This window comes from Aquarana catesbeiana, linkage group LG01, assembly GCF_042186555.1.
Source record: "Aquarana catesbeiana isolate 2022-GZ linkage group LG01, ASM4218655v1, whole genome shotgun sequence".
In the NCBI taxonomy this organism is placed as follows: domain Eukaryota; kingdom Metazoa; phylum Chordata; class Amphibia; order Anura; family Ranidae; genus Aquarana; species Aquarana catesbeiana.
In genome coordinates this window covers 165,930,435-165,947,253 of record NC_133324.1, presented here as the reverse complement: position 1 = coordinate 165,947,253, position 16,819 = coordinate 165,930,435, and the positions used below count along the sequence as shown (strand labels likewise).

Below are 16,819 nucleotides of genomic sequence, written 5' to 3'. Positions count from 1 at the left end.
TTTTAAAACATTTGCTCTAATTAGCATCTTGATGAAAAGTAGTTATTTTTTAGGTTTAAGAGAATTTATTACAAGGATATAGATTTTAATTGTCTTTTTTTTTTTTTAAAGGACATACTAGTACAAATGTAGTGATCAAGTTTTTAAGGCGAGTCCTCTTAAAATCGGTAAGAGGCATGGTGAAAGAGGTGGTGTCTCTTATCACATCCATGGAGTCCAGCGATCATTCTCTGTCTGGCTCACATCATCGTAATGTTACTGATATTTTGCTCAGAGCTTTACCAGAGAAATGGAGTTTCAGGAACTTGGATAGAAAAGAGGCAAAGCATAAAGGTAAGGTTTTTGTTTTTTTTTAAATGGGTTATTTGCAGTGGTTTAAACCATATGTACTTAACTATGAACTTGGTGATCAGTTGTTTTAGATGAACGGCATAAGAGAAATAAATTATCCACCAATAGCTGATATATATTTCTGTAAGGCTTCATGTACACTAGCCTACACTGGCAGCTCCTAAACTTGAGTTTAGGAGCTTTTGGTGTTTTTTTGCCAAAGCTCCTAAACTCAACTCCATAAAAGCCTACAGTATGTGTCAATGTACACACAGGCTTTCAGCAGAATTTAGGAGCTGCTGCGTTTAGGCGAGCTTCAACCACCCTCTCCTGAACACGGAAGAATTGTGTTCAGGATAGGAACGTTTTGACCGCCAGACGTAGGAAACCGCAAAATGCAGCAAAAGCATGCTGCAATTTTTTCGCTATTTTTCACGGCTGCGGTAAATGTAGGCTAGTGTACACGAAGCTTAAAGGAGAGAAAATTGTTATATTTATATTTTGTAGTCCAGGTTTGAACCTATGTTAAGGATTTTAGCTGCCTTCCCCCATTGCACATAAAATGCTGCTAGTTATGTCTAGGTCTTTCAGAGAAAAGCAAATACATGTCCTGTATCTTTGTCCTGCAGCAGCTGGTGCTCTGGTCTTCTCCCAGCCAGAATGTGAGAAGGCCCTTTACATGCACACAAACAATGTAGGACCACTGTGATAAGGTTGGCGAGGGGGCAAAGATTAGCAGCTTTCAGGAACTGGTCTTCGAGCATGTGGGGCAATGGTAAAAGATATGGACTGCATTCTGTTAAAGCCTTCCTAGACAATCAAGCAGTATATACTGTGTATGTGGGGAGAGGGTTGCTACAAAAATGTATTTTTCTGTGCCTATAATTCAACTTTAAGACCGCTTTCACACTGGGGCACTTTTCAGGCGTTTTAGAGCTAAAAATAGCACCTGTAAAGCACCTGAAAAGCACCTCTCAAGCCACCCCAGTGCGCTTGCAGGACAGGAAAAAGTCCTGCAAGCAGCATCTTTGGGGTGGTCACCCCTGCCCAATAAAATGAATTGGCAGTTTTGCTGAAGCGCCTGCAAATCGTTTCGGCTGCGCTGCAACACAGGCGCTATTAACCCTTTCTTTAGCCACTAGCAGGGGTTAAAAGCGCCCCACTAGCGGCCGAAAAGCGCTGCTATAACAGCGGTAAACCCCTGCCAATGCCAGCACCGCCCCAGTGTGAAAGGGGTCTAAAGTGTGTCTAAAAACAGGAACAACAATGTAACAAGAAGTGTCATTTCCTAGCCTATGATGACAACCTTCTCATCCTGCATTGTATTTGTGGAGCAGCAGTATTTGCACCTGGGGCAGGAAGTGGTTTATGACTACAGGTAGCTTCTTTTCTCCATAACATAAGTAGGGGGTGTTGATAAGACTGCTAACTGATAATGCGGCAGAGGCAAAAAGAGCAGAAAATTATCAGCTCACAAGTTTTTTGGTTTTTTTTGCAGGATCAACAGGTCAAAGAGATGTATACACTTTTAGTTATATGGTAACAAACCAAAAGGAAGGAAATAAGATTTATTGTTAGGGTTCACATATACTTTAAACAAACTTCTTTCAAGAAGAATTAATAGCTTTGGCAACATCCAGTGTTAATCAAATAGAACTGCATGCCTTTGTAATACTAAATGTATATTATGTAATTGTTTTACCATATACAAACCTCTGAATCAGAGATGGAAGAATAAAAAAAGTTAGTAATTGTAATTCAGGATAAGTTTATTAAAAAGATAATCATAGGTAGCAAGAAAAATGTAAAAATCTAAAATGTGTCAATGGCATACAAATAATTTAGTAGCTGAGTATCTTGTTTAATATGGAAAATCTTTTATACAGGTCTTCATGAACAATGGTAAAGGTAAAAATACATCTGATGTTCTCAAATATTTACACAAAAGTAAATTGTCTATACTGAGTAACAAAAGAGGTATTTTACATTGTATTTAACTGTGAATTGTGACCTGGCTTTTTACATGACTTTTCTACATTGGCTAGAGGCTGAGTGGCTTACTTTAATGCTCGTTCTTGCTATTATTGGGCAGCTGCATTCGGGATCATGGTATTTGTTTTCCTTTTCTTTAGATTTCACAAGATTGACAGCTGAAGCAGTCTCCATTGTAATCAACAAGCTACCTTCAGTAATTGCCTGCTTGCTTCTGCCTATAAAGTATTTCTACTCTTTCTCCGAAAGAAAAATATCAGAACAGTACCCTGCAGTAAAGAATATAGGGATATTAGTGTGGAACCTATTTGAAATTATATGCCATGTACTGAAAGATGGAAATGCCACAGAACAGCTGACAGATACCACCCTGTCTAGATGGAGCCACGAGAGGCTTGCTTTGGTTTGCGTGTGCTTGGAAAAGATAGCTGAATTCAAAGCCACTAATTCCAAGGATGATATCCAAAGAGTGCTTGAAGATCTACAGAAACGAAAACCTGACTGGATTGAAAACCAGCTGCTAAAGGCCAAAACTCTGAGCTGTAAAGGGTAAGATTAAAGTGTCTTTAGCATATACAGCAGTCAAAAGTATTATCTTTGATGGTTCAGTGGGATCAGCACCTGAACAATGATCAGCCACTGTAGATTTCAGTTGATAGACCACTTCTAAAATATAGTTTTGACCTCCTACTTGCAAGGACACAGTAAACCATAAGAGAAGTAACATAATATTACGAAAACTGGATATGTCTAAAGGAAATCCTTGGTTTGAACTAAAATGATTTTTTTATTCTTTGAGAAAGTGCTGTGCCTAGTGCAAAACATGTTAGAATGGAACCTGTTCCTGCTGGCTATTTTAGGAAGAACATTATTTTGCATCTTGATATGCAGTAGTCCTGTTGCTGGTACAGTTAAAACTACTCTATTTGCAGAGCTGATTCGTTTTCTAAATATATTGTATTATTAAAAATATATAGCAGGAAGATATAACATCTGCTGTCTCAGATAAACAAATCTGTATACACGTGACCGTAAATGTCTTAATGGGCTATTTTATGGGGAAACAATTGTGAATAATTATTAGCTCAATCCATTATTCAATTTTTTTTTAAATAACATTTTGTCGCTGATATAAATGGAGAGGGAACATCGCTATCCACACCACCTCAGCACATCACAGGGTTAACTGCACAATGTGTCTGCGTTTTTTATGTCATTCAATTAATGCAGGATGTTAGGTGCTTGTCAGAGTGTTCTTAATATAACACTGCTGAGAATATTCCATATTAGGATGCAGGCTCAGTTACATCACCTTAACAAGTTTCCTGCTCATCCTCCATCTGACACTCCCTTCCCTATTCCTTAAAATGAATGGGGCTTGGCTTCAGAGTCCAGTTCAGTCTAACTGGAATCTGCCCACTGCCATCTGCTGTCAATCACAGGTAGGGTGGACCTGATGGGGAACTAGTCTCTCAGGGTTCCCCATAAGAATCCCCCCACTCAACAGGCATAGTGGCTGTGAATTTGAGTTGTCAGGTGGGCAGAGACTAATGAAGAACTCTGAGAGACTAGTTCCACATTAGGTTCACCCTGGCTGTGATTGACAGCAGATGGAAGTGGGCAGATTCCAAAGCCACTATTGGACTGAAAAGCAGCTATGAAATCCATCACTGCCATCTGCTGTCAATCACAGACAAGACAGATCTGATGAAAAATGCTCTCAGAGTACCACAACAGGCTGCACCTACTGCTGCAACTACAGTTCAGTGTGTCCTCTGTTAATAGTGTCAGTAGCTAGGATGCAGACGGCCTTTGTACTAGCATCCAATGATGCAAATGCAAACACATTTAAATGCTGTATATTAATAAAGTAAAGAACACGCAACATCCCCCTTTTCCCTATATGTCAACTTTGAGTTGGTCTTAATTACTGCCAGTTTGCTCACCGTAATTCTTTTCACTTCTGTAACGGCCATAGCAACAGATTCTGGTAGTAAGAATGACCTAAATCTGGTGCAAATGTCAGTATTTGTACTGAAACTGGTGCAAGGCTTCCATGAATTAGGTGCAGGCCATGTTAAGGGGGCCATATTGCCAGAAATGTGACATTACTATTTTATTGAACGATCAAATTCTATGCTTATAACATAGATTGGCAATCTCTTACGCAGTAAATCTACATTTTCCCTGTCTTTTAAATACAAATCAATAAACACACATACAAAAAAAAAAAAAACAATTGTCTCACCCATACTGTTTTTGTAGATGATTGAACCATGATTTATAAATGTGAGTTTGTAGTAATAGGATATCCTGGTCCAAATAACTCCTTCTTAGTGGATTGAAAAGGAATCCAACCTGCCAAAATACTATAAAAGATATTATATTGATCCTAGATAGTATACATCCACCTTTGGTTTTCCATAATCACATCCACCTTACTGAGCCTATTGAGCTCCATTTCTTTTCCATAAACAGGGTATAAGAAACTTACCCACATTGAGCAATTACAGTACTAATGATTTTTATATGATTTAAAGTTATACTAAAGTCTCATATTTTTTTTTAATTCAAAATAACAAACATGGTATACTTACCTGCTCTATGCAGTGGTTTTGCACAGTGCAGCCCATATTCTCCTCTTTTCAGGTCCCTCTACAGTGCACCTGGCCCCTCCCTCCTGTTGAGTGCCCCCACAGCAAGCAGCTTGCTATGGGGGTACCTGAGCAGAGCCACGGCTCCCTGTGTCCATTCAAACACAGAGCCGTGGCCTGGCCCTGCCCCCTGTCTCTCCTCATTGGCTCACTGACTTTGATTGACAGCAGCGGGAGCCAATGGCACCACGCTGCTGTCTCAGCCAATGAGGAGGGAAGTCCCGGACAGCCAGGTCTCTCATGCAACATGGATCTAGATGGATCAGTCTGGATCTAGATCTCAGGTAAGTATTAGGGGTGCTAAGGCACACAGGAGGTTTTTTTATCTTAATGCATAGAATGCATTAAGATAAAAAACCTGCCTTTACAACCACTTTAATAGAGGTAAGTGTTTCATGAAAGAACATTACCAATGGATTATTGGGAATGTTAAGTTGTAGGTACTGGTCCATAATACTTTGTACCACTGAAAAGAAGGATTTTGATAGCAAGGCAAACCCACCACAAGTGAAGCAATGTCCCCGTCTTCCTATATACTTCACTGCCAATTTGGCTGGTATGTTGGAGTCCTGGTGCCCATCTTGCGGTCCTTTGGCACTTTCCCAAATTATCCTATTATAGCAGTGATTATAGCAGTCTCAAGTAATATGTTTCCTGAAGCATGTCATCCAGTCTCCAGCGACTTCTATGGCATGTTTACAGTCTCTTGACAGTCCCTTGCATCGTGTCTGCAGTCTCTGACCATCTCCTATATCATGTCTGCAGTCTCTAACTGCAATAGCCTTCCCCTAAGGCGACCATCAAACCCAGTAGTGCATAGTGCGTTAGCCTTACATGGGGAAATTATCCTCGTTTATTGGCAGTCATTATGTACTACAGTGATAGCATGTTATATGAAATATCAGTGTAGGCAGATCCAGGCACAGTGTTGTGAACATCTATGTGTAGGCACACACTTGGAACATTGCTGGAATAATACCTTTGCATTTTTGTTTGATTCATTTTTCATTGAAGTCAATGAAAATGCCTCAAAATGCATGCACTAAGATGCATGTTGATGCACGTCAAAGCGTCATGGTGCATATTAATGTAACGTAGTGTAGTGTAGAGTGCTAGGTGTACATAGTTTGTTTTGTAGTGAAGGAAAACTTGAGAGCCAGGCTGGGTTGAATCTGGGGCAGGATAAGTGACTCATGGAGGCTGTATGACTCACCAGGCAGCACCTCTGGTACCTCCCCCTACTTACAGGAACTTTGGAGAAGCTTCCAGAAGAATAGGAGGGAGGTTAGGAGCTGCCGGGAGTATTGAGGAGGGCCCCAGCCCATCCATAGGAAGTGGGCTGGCACGGAGATGGCACCTCTTAAATACTCTGGGTCATGCCAGCAGGGAGCAGTCGGGTGGAAGATGAAGAAGAAGTGCTTAGGAGGCTGTTGTGGCCTTTGAGGGTGCCCCCTAGTCTGTGGGGGGGGGGGGGGTGACGCCAGGCCTGGGGCTCGGGTGCTGGAGGGTTTCTTTACAACACACAGGAGCAATCCTGTCCTGGATGCATGGGAGCAGGTGTGAGGACAGAGATAGAGAGTCAGCATGTCCAGGAGGAAACAGCCGGGTGGGCTGGTGAGTGTGCAGTCTGAGACGACTGTGGTGTGCATTTTGGGAGAACTATGGAAAAGTAGCCAGGTAGGCTAGTGAAAGGGGCAGCTGCAGCCAGGTGGGCTGTCAGTGCCTGAAGAGGTGGTGCTGGGATCAGTAGCCACAGGGATGTAAGCTGGACACTGGATTTTTTGCTACACAGCCAAAGGGGCCTGGGGTCCCTGCCTGTAAAGGACTTTTGCTTTGACCTGGCTGAGTGCTTTGCCAGAGTCACTAAAAGTGTCCCAGCTGAGTCTGTGTTTTCTGCAAGCAAGTGACGTGCTGGTGGAAGCAGAGGAGCGTATATAGACTGTATATAGGAAAGTTGTCCCTAAAGAATTGTTTGAAGTCAAGTGGGTACCCCTATTCCCTATCCAGGTTTTATCCCCTCAATAAAAATACAAAAACAAGCACTGGATTGTTCCTTGACTCTGGGAGCCATGAGGGTTTGGTGTGCCTGGTTGTGCAGGGTGGGAGATCCCAATTCACCAGTGGCTCCTACGTGGGGTGTAATACATTAATGCATCAACATGCATTGATGCGCATTAATTAATAATAATAATAGTAATTAATTACATAGTGTATTGCAATGTGTTTAATGTGTTTTTATTTAAATGGAAAAGACATCAGGAGGGAAAAGGCATAGGTGTGAATATGCTCATAAAGTGCATGTCCATTATTTATCCGGATGTCTGCTATAAGCTAAATTGATTTCTGGACGATACAAGTATTACATATGCAAACAGATGTGTCATTAATTTGAAGCATGGTCACTCTATTCTGCTATATAGTGCCACAAGAAGCAAGCAGACCCATTATATAGATTGCTAAATGGCAGACTGCAGTCAAGACCTGAACTGCATGATAGCCCTATCCTGGCTGCAATTTTGCCAATCAACAGCCTGGGTGTCCTCTCCCTCCCGCCCACTGCCAGGGAGGTCTGAGCAACCAATCACCTGCTCAAATGAAAATTTGGACAGCTTCTCAGCTTAGACTTCCTGCTTCTCCTACCTCCTGCCCTGCTGGGTAAGGTAAAATTGTGAAGGAGAGAGGGATTAATATGTAAAGATAGGACTGTAAAGGGGGAGGACTGTGATGTAAAAGTGGGGGGGACTGTGATATGAAGGGAGGAAGGTGATATAAGGAAGTGGGCTATAGTATGGGGGGAATGTGTTATGAAAGGAAGACTGTTTTGTAAGGGTAAGGGGTTCTGTAAAATAGGGAGGGGAAATGTAATATGTAGGGAGGACTGCGATGTAAGGGGCGGGGGCTATAAATATGAGGAGGGAGATGTGATATGAAGGGAGGACTGTGATGTAAGGGGGTGGGGGACTATAATATTGGGAGAGGGGAGTGTGATATGAAGGGAGAACTGTGATGTAAGGTGGGGGGCTTTAATATGAGGAGGAGGTTGTGATCTGAAGGGAGAACTGTGATGTAAGGGAATGGGTTATAATAGGAGTAGGGGAATGTGATATAAAGGGGGGACTGTGATGTAAGGGAAGGGGTTATAATAGGGGGAGGGAAATGTGATATGAAGGGAGGACTGTGATGTAAGGGAAGGGGTTATAATAGTAGGAGGTGAATGTGATGTGAAGGGAGGACTGTGATGTAAGGGAAGGGGTTATAATAGGAGGAAGGGAATGTGATATGAAGGGAGGACTGTGATGTAAGGGAAGGGGTTATAATAGTAGGAGGTGAATGTGATGTGAAGGGAGGACTGTGATGTAAGGGAAGGGGTTATAATAGGAGGAAGGGAATGTGATATGAAGGGAGGACTGTGATGTAAGGGAAGGGGTTATAATAGGAGGATGGGAATGTGATATGAAGGGGGGCTGTGATGTAAGGGAAGGGGTTATAATAGGAGGAAGGGAATGTGATATGAAGGGAGGACTGTGATGTAAGGGAAGGGGTTATAATAGGAGGATGGGAATGTGATATGAAGGGGGGCTGTGATGTAAGGGAAGGGGTTATAATAGGAGGAGGGGAATGTGATATGAAAGGAGGACTGTGATGTAAGGGAAGGGGTTATAATAGGAGGAGGGGAATGTGATATGAAGGGAGAACTGTGTTGTAAGGGAAGGGGTTATAATAGGAGAAGGGGAATGTGATATGAAGGGAGGAATGTGATGTAAGGGAAGGGGTTATAATAGGAGGAGGGGAATGTGATATGAAAGGAGGACTGTGATGTAAGGGGGGTGTGGGCTGTGAAATGAACCTGAGGGCACTGATGTAAAGGGGGACTGTGATGTAAAGGAAGGGTGTGTGATTTAAGAGGTAGAGTAAGGACACTGATGTCAAGGGGAACATGGGGATTCAGACCTCACACATGAGTTTTATTTAAATATCTCTGATATACAGTAGATGATGCTAGCAATGTGCATCTGAGACTGTTAAGATACCATTGCCTACATGAATGGGATTATAGTTTTGAGACTGCTGGTCATTGGCAGTTATGATATTGATGGCATGTGAGAGTTGATTAATATCACTAGGATTCTTAAAAACCAAGATGTTGCCTGAACTCAGACTTCTAATATAATATACATGTTGTAATCAGAAGATTGCCAATTAATATACCTTTTTACACTGCAAGGCATTTGAGACCATGAACAACTGATTTTATGTTGTCAGTTATTTTTATTGCTCTCTGTTGCCTAAAGAGATTTCCTCCTACTTATTGTCTGGCCTACTTATTGTCTGTTTTTTTTTTTTGGTTATACCATATATGTATGCATGTTAGGGATTTGGAGACTCACCACTAAGTGCTTTTGTACAAAACAAAATGTAGGTTTCCTTTAAATTATATTGGGGTAATGTTTTATAAGTTTGAATTATGCCACACACAGGCCGAATGACAAGCATGCAGTCCTCTCATAGTGACAGTTTCTTTACTGCAGAAAATAGGCGACTGATTGTCAGTGAGATTTGGCAGCAGAAGGGTAAACACAACTGAGGCTATTTCTCACAGCAAAGCAGATGCTCGCAAGAACAGTCTTTGAACACAGTCTTAACATAAGTTCACTTACAGGGCAGCTGGCACGGTCGTAGACAAGGGAGTGGGTGCAAAACTTAACTCTCTGAACCTTGCATACTCTCTGACTGTTATTCAGATGTCACTTCACTTAGTTTATCTCATTTATGGTATAGTTATTTCACACCCACAGTTCACAAAAGCTCTCTCAGATTTAAATTTTACGTGGACTTTTACCATCCACATCAGCAGCACTCTGATTCCAGTATCCAGTCTAGGAGACACTTTTCCCCAGCTCAGACTTATTTATTTGTATTTTTCTTGCACATCATGGGCCACACCACCAAAGCATTATGTTACAAAGATTTTTTTCCCTAATAAAATGCAGTTTTTGCCCTTTGTTTCGTCTCAGTGCTGCTAATTTCCTGCTGTCTCTTTGCTACTCCTTCCAGTCTACATGCTTGTGTTCCAGCAACTGCTACACCTCATTTCTCAAGGCGGGTTTCCTGATGGTGATAAGAGTGGTTGTGTGACAGAATGACAAATGCAGAAGAACAATTGGGAGATAGGGACAGAGCATTGTCACTCTATATTAGGAAGTGCCTGTTCAAAAACCTTCATAACAAAATCAATGGGTTTACTTTAATGAAAGCTGCAGATTTAAAAATATAGAAATTACTTTTTGCATAAAAAATGTTTGGGATTTCAGGAATAGGGTTTACACCTGTTTTGAGCCACACCTTGCACACACATGGCACCCTTTCTGCAGACTCTTTGTCATTCTACACATCATGACTTCAGTTGCTGTAGTATGGAGATCAATGCAAGTTTTCCTACTGTACATGGAGAGGAGGAGGATTTCCAGCTAAGCTGAGTGTCCTCTATGGTTTACCACACCCTGTACACTTACATTCAATTTACTTACTATATTGCAACTATAGATCTAAATTGAGCTTACTGAAAGTGGCATTAAACCCAAAACCAAAAATGTATTATATTGCAGCTTGATATATTTATTATGTAATATACTGTGTGTATATATATATATATATATATATATATATATATATATATATATATATATACACACACACATACAGTGGAGAAAATAATTATTTGATTATCTTCAGATCTTGCAAGTTTGCCCACTTACAAAAAAATGAAGGGTCTATGATTTTTATCATAGGTGTATTTTAAATGATAGAGACGGAATATCAACCAAAAAAAAAAAAAAACATGATACAAATGTTTTCATTTGAGTTGCAGTTCAGTGAGTAAAATAAGTATTTGATCCCCTACCAACCAACAATAATTCTGGCTCCCACAGACTGGCTACAGTATGTGCTCATGTGGTACACAGATTAGTGCTGCCAATTTAGGAAGGTGCTCCTAATGACAGTCGTTATGTGTATAAAAGACAACTGTCTTTCTTCCATTCAAACCCACCACCATGGGCAAGACCAAAGAGCTGTCAAAGAAAGTCAGGGACAGGATTGTAGACCTGCACAAGGCTGGAATTGGCTACAAGATCATCAAGAAGCCTGGTGAGAAGGAGACTGTTGAAGCGATTATTCACAAATGAAAAAAATACAAAATAACCATCAATCGTTCTCGGTCTGGAGCTCCATGCAAGATTTTGCCTCATGGGGTAAGGATGATCATGAGAAAAGTGAGGGATCAGCCCAAAACTACACAGGAGGAGCTTGTGAATAATCTCAAGACAGTTGGGAACACAGTCACCAAACAAACCATTGGTAACACAATACGCCGCCATGGATTGAAATCCACCAGCGCCCACAAGGTCCCCCTCCTTAACCACTTACCGACCACCGCACGACGATGTACATCCAAACTTTGAACGGGGATATCGTTATGGCAGCAGCTAGCTGCCATAACCCCGGTATCCCCGTTTTCGTGCGGCGGTCGGCTTTCAGATAAAAGTGGTCCCTGCGGCGGATTCGCCGCAAGATCACTTTTATCGGTGGCGGGAGAGGGCCCCCCCCGCTGTGATCCGGTGCCCTCCGCCGCTTACCGGAGCTGTCGGTAGCGGCGGAGGCGATCGCATCTGTCTCCATCCTGTGTCTGGAGACGAGTGAGGCTAAGATGGTGCCCTCTCGTCTCCATGACACTGCTGGGCGGAAGCGACGTTTTTTTATTGAATTTTAGTGTAAATATGAGATCTGAGGTCTTTTTGACCCCAGATCTCATATTTAAGAGGTCCTGTCATGCTTTTTTCTATTACAAGGGATGTTTACATTCCTTGTAATAGGAATAAAAGTGACACATTTTTTTTTTAAAACAGTGTAAAAATAAATAAAATATTGTAAAATAAATAATAACCCCCCCCCCCCCGTCCCGACGAGCTTGCCCGCAGAAGTGAACGCATATGCGAGTAGCACCCGCATATGAAAACAGTGGTCAAACCACACATGTGAGGTATCACCACGACCGGTAGAGCGAGAGCAATAATTCTAGCCCTAGACCTCCTCTGTACCACAAAATATGCAACCTGTAGAATTTTTTAAACGTCGCCTATGGAGATTTTTGAGGGTAAAAGTTTGACGCCATTCCACGAGCGGGCGCAATTTTCAAGTGTGACATGTTGGGTATCAATTTACTTGGTGTAACATTATATTTCATAATATAAAAAAAAATTGGGCGTACTTTACTGTTGTCTTATTTTTTTATTCAAAAAAGTGAATTTTTTCCAAAAAAAAGTGCGCTTTTAAGACTGCTGCGCAAATACGGTGCAAAAAAAAGTATTGCAACAACCGCCATTTTATTCTCTAGGGTGTTAGAAGAAAAAACATATATAATGTTTGGGGGTTCTAAGTAATTTTCTAGCAAAAAAAAACTGTTTTAAACATGTAAACACCTAAAATCCAAAACAAGGCTGGTCCTTAAGTGGTTAAGAAGGTACATGTACAGACTCATCTGAAGTTTGCTAGTGAGCTTCTAACTGATTCAGAGAAGGATTATGAGAAAGTGCTGTGTTCAGATGAGACCAAAATTGAGCTCTTTGGCATTAACTCGACTCACCATGTTTGGATAAAGAAAAATGCTGACTATGACCCTAAGAACACCATACCTGCAGTCAAGCACGGAGGTGGAAACATTATGCTTTGGGCTGTTTCTCCGATACAGGTACAGGCTGACTTTGCCGCATTGAGGGGCCAGTGGACAAGGCCATGTATTGTACAATCTTGGATGAGAACCTTCTTTCCTCAGCCAAAACACTGAAGATGGGTCGTGAATGGGTCTTCCAGCATGACAATGACCCAAAACATACCACCAAGGCAACAAAGGAGTGGCTCAAGAAGAAGTACATTAAGGTCATGGAGTGGCCTTGCCAGTCTGCAGACCTAAATCCCATAGAACATTTATGGCGGGAGCTGAAACTTCAAGTTGCCAAGCAACAGCCAAGAAACCTTAAGGATTTAGAGAAGATCTGTAAAGAAGAGTGGACCAAAATGCCTACTGAGATGTGTGCAAACCTGGTAACCAACTACAAGAAACATCCTACGTCTCTGTCATGTTTTGCTCGAGGGTCTTTTATACAAATAACTAGTTGTCATTAGGAGCACCTTCCTAAATCAACAGGACTAATCTGTGTACCACATGAACACATACTGTAGCCAGTCTGTGAGAGCCAGAATTATTGTTGGTTGGTAGGGCATCAAATACTTATTTTACACATTGAACTGCAACTCAAATTAAAACATATGTATCATGTGTTTTTTCTGGATTTTATGTTGTATATGATATCCTGTCTCTATAATTTAAAATACACCCATGATAAAAATGATGATAAAAATTATAGACCTTTAATTTCTTAGCAAGTGGGCAAACTTACAAAATCTGCAGGGGATCAAATAATTATTTTCCCCACTATATATATATATATATATATATATATATATATATATATTTGTGTATATGTGTGTGTGTGTATATGTATATATATATATATATATATGTGTGTGTGTGTATATATGTGTGTGTGTATATATATATATATATATATATATATATATATATATATAATATTGCAGCTTGTGGTGGCTGTATCAGTTTTCTTTGAAATTGCCAAAGGAGCATTGACGCTCCAAAATGAGTAGCCCCCTATCTTGCAGTCCTCCCACATGTGACATCATCTCCAGTCCTGCGCCCTCCATGCATTTCACCATGGCTCCGGCACTTCTTGGATGGACTTTCGATACTTTCTATGCTGGCAACCACTACTGTGGACCTCTACCCCCAGCAGTCCACCAGGTGGAATACTGCCATCCTATATGAGTATGGAAAGAGATATTCTTTTATTTCCTTTTGTTTTTATATAATACAATTTTCATTTATGCCACACTTATGCCGCATACACATGAGCGGACCTTTTGAACGGACTGGTCCGACGTTCTATCCGACGGACTTTCGGCGGACTTCCGACTGACTTTCTGAACAAACGGACTTGCCTACACACGATCACACCAAAGTCAGACGGATTTGTATGTGATGACATACGACCGGACTAAAATAAGGAAGTTGATAGCCAGTAACCAATAGCTGCCCTAGGGTTGGTTTTCATCCGTCGGACTAGCATACAGATGAGCGGACTTTTCAATAGGAACTGGGTCCGGCGGAGTTCCGACGTAAAGATTTGAAACATGTTCCAAATCTAAAGTCTGTCAGATTTTCGACCAAAAAGGCTCATTGAGGACCTCCTACTAATGGTTTTGGATGCAAACAAGGCTCTTTAATGAACTATTATGCCCCTTTAGCATCCCAGGATATTTTAGTCATTTTAACCTTAGAACTTTTCCTTCCCCTTTCTCTTAAATATGATCAGACATTTTTGAATAATTATCTTTAAAGTGCGATAACTTCACTTTTTGCACCATTTTCATTATTACTTGTTGATGTAGCTGTTGGAGGATCACAATATACACTATAGAAACAAATGTAACCATACCCATCCATTCTCAAACATTCATTTAAAAAGAAAGTTACATTTTTTTTTTCATCCTAAATGCAAATATAAGTAAAATATGATTGAACCAATAAAAATGGATGGGCAGGGAGATCAATAAAATATAACGAACAAGAAAACTAGTGAAAAACAATATGTTTATATAGACATAAACTAAAACTCCACCAGGGGAAATAGGAAAGGGGAGAAGGGAAGGGAAGAGGGGAGGAGCAAGGAAAAGGTAGGGAGAGGAGAACGGAATTTTTTTCATAAAAATGTGTAAAATCCCATTCAAACCTCATCCCCTTGGAAAAACGTTTGTCTTATTTAAAAATCCAGTATACATCTTTCTTAGAAATTAAAAAGGATCATCTCCTCTGATGGGACGTTCAAACCTTTCACTGATTTGTGCTCTAAAAGACTTGTTTCTTGCATGTAATGTGATAGGATATACTTTGTTTGGCAGTTAATTACCAAATTTGTCTGATTTAGAAGGGATCACCATTTGATAAGTTAGATGTCAGTTTAAAGAAGTGCTTAATGCGCTTTTTTCTCCTTAGACTGTGCATGTATGAAGTGGATGACACTTCATTACTAGTTTAGACAAGATTTTTTTCACTGTTATAGTGCTCAGGCTTTGGAATTTTCTACCATATGCTGTAGGAACGGCCAACAACACAATGCACTATAAAGAAAACCTGTGCTACAAGAAATGCTAAGGTGGCAATTACAGACCTCTCCTCTTTGAAAAAATATTTGGCTGTCATTCTGATTTAACAACTTCCGATCCCAGAGCCACAAGTAAGCAGACCACCATTTGTGACTTTACTGCCTGCATACGTTTACCAGCCAGGCAGGCAGTGATGACAGTCTCAGTACTTGTACCAGCACAGGTTTCTAATAGAAGCAGTATTATCATCTAAAATAAGTAAAAATTATGAGTAGATTGATTATGTAATGGGAGGGATAAAAAAATGTTTTTTCCCACTGTGCTGATGTTTTTCTCCTGTTTTTTGGGAGCTAATTCTAATACTAAAATTGGTGAAATTAAAGTGACTTTGTTTTTTTTTTAATCTTTACTAAGTTACTGTTGCGTTGACATTCATATGCAGTTTTGCCTAATTTTGTCATTATTAGATGTCTCTTTGGGTAGAATTTTCAGTTTACAAAGACTCCCTATACTGCTTCTTTCTTTGTTGTCGTGGATCTTGATAAATATAAGTTTAATTACCAAAAAAATATAGTATTATAAAGGCTTTGCATTTATAATAATTTAAGTTGTCCAGCTCAGAATAAACTATTTGTGATTATCTACTTCCCAGCATGTCTTACTACTATTATATTTTACATTTTGTTGTAACCCATATTGAAATGTCCCTAAATGACAAAGAGCTAGCTAACAAGCTAATCTTAATATTTTGGCGATCTTAACAGTACAGTGGATTTCACATAGTTTAGTTTAAGTATGACTTTGACTTGCTTGGAAGAAACAAAGAAAAAAAAACTCATCCTGTTGGAAGTGTCAGCTGTGTACACTGCCTGTCGTGTACACTGTCTGGAAACATTACTATTCATTAAAATAACCTTCACTTCAAAGTAACACCCAGGCTGTAAACAGTCATCTTGTATTGTAGAGAACACGATGCCCCCAAAAAAGTGAGGAAACGTCCGTCTTTGCAAAGTAATTTGTGGCGTTGGAGATTATTGTTTTTCATCATGGTGACCCTGACTTGGCTGGCTGGGTGCATATACAGATTAAGATGAATGCAGTTATTCCTTGGCTGAGGTCTGCCTCTTTCAGGGCACATTCTCCCTAATGACATGATTGATAGGCTGTACCAAATACAGAGAGGAACTCATTAATCATAGCACTGACTGAATCCAATCATCTGCTTCACCTGCAAAGTGATGGACAGGAAAGGATACAATTTGGGTGATACACTCCTTTGTCACAGGGCCCTCAACTTTTTCAATGTCATCCTCATACATACACAAAATGACTCTGATAAAAAAGGTGGTTTGAATCTGCCATGGCAAAGAATAGCCTTAAATTGGCCAGCTAATTTAATAGAAAAGCCCATGTGTTACAGCAGCCTTATCTTATAACACAATCATATAGTACAGTATCTAAATTTAAAAACATACTTCGTGTTAGTTTTGCTATTAACTCAGGACATGACGAGCAGACAAAAATGTGTAACCCAAAATAATATTTACTGACTAAAGGATTTTGAATTTGGCACACTGAATACAAGCCGGAGCCACTGAGAAAATGGC

The 16,819-nt window shown here is 40.4% G+C and overlaps 1 protein-coding gene across 7 annotated transcripts in view; it reads left to right on the top strand.

The window, feature by feature from the left end:
- KIAA0825 (KIAA0825 ortholog) overlaps positions 1-16,819 on the top strand; it is a 784,945-nt gene that overhangs the window by 393,854 nt on the left and 374,272 nt on the right. For all 7 annotated transcript variants that reach the window (XM_073624511.1, XM_073624512.1, XM_073624514.1 and 4 more), the window contains 2 exons: positions 112-333; positions 2,463-2,871. In XM_073624511.1, the coding sequence (XP_073480612.1) occupies positions 112-333; positions 2,463-2,871 (631 nt within the window). The remainder of the gene's footprint in view (positions 1-111; positions 334-2,462; positions 2,872-16,819) is intronic.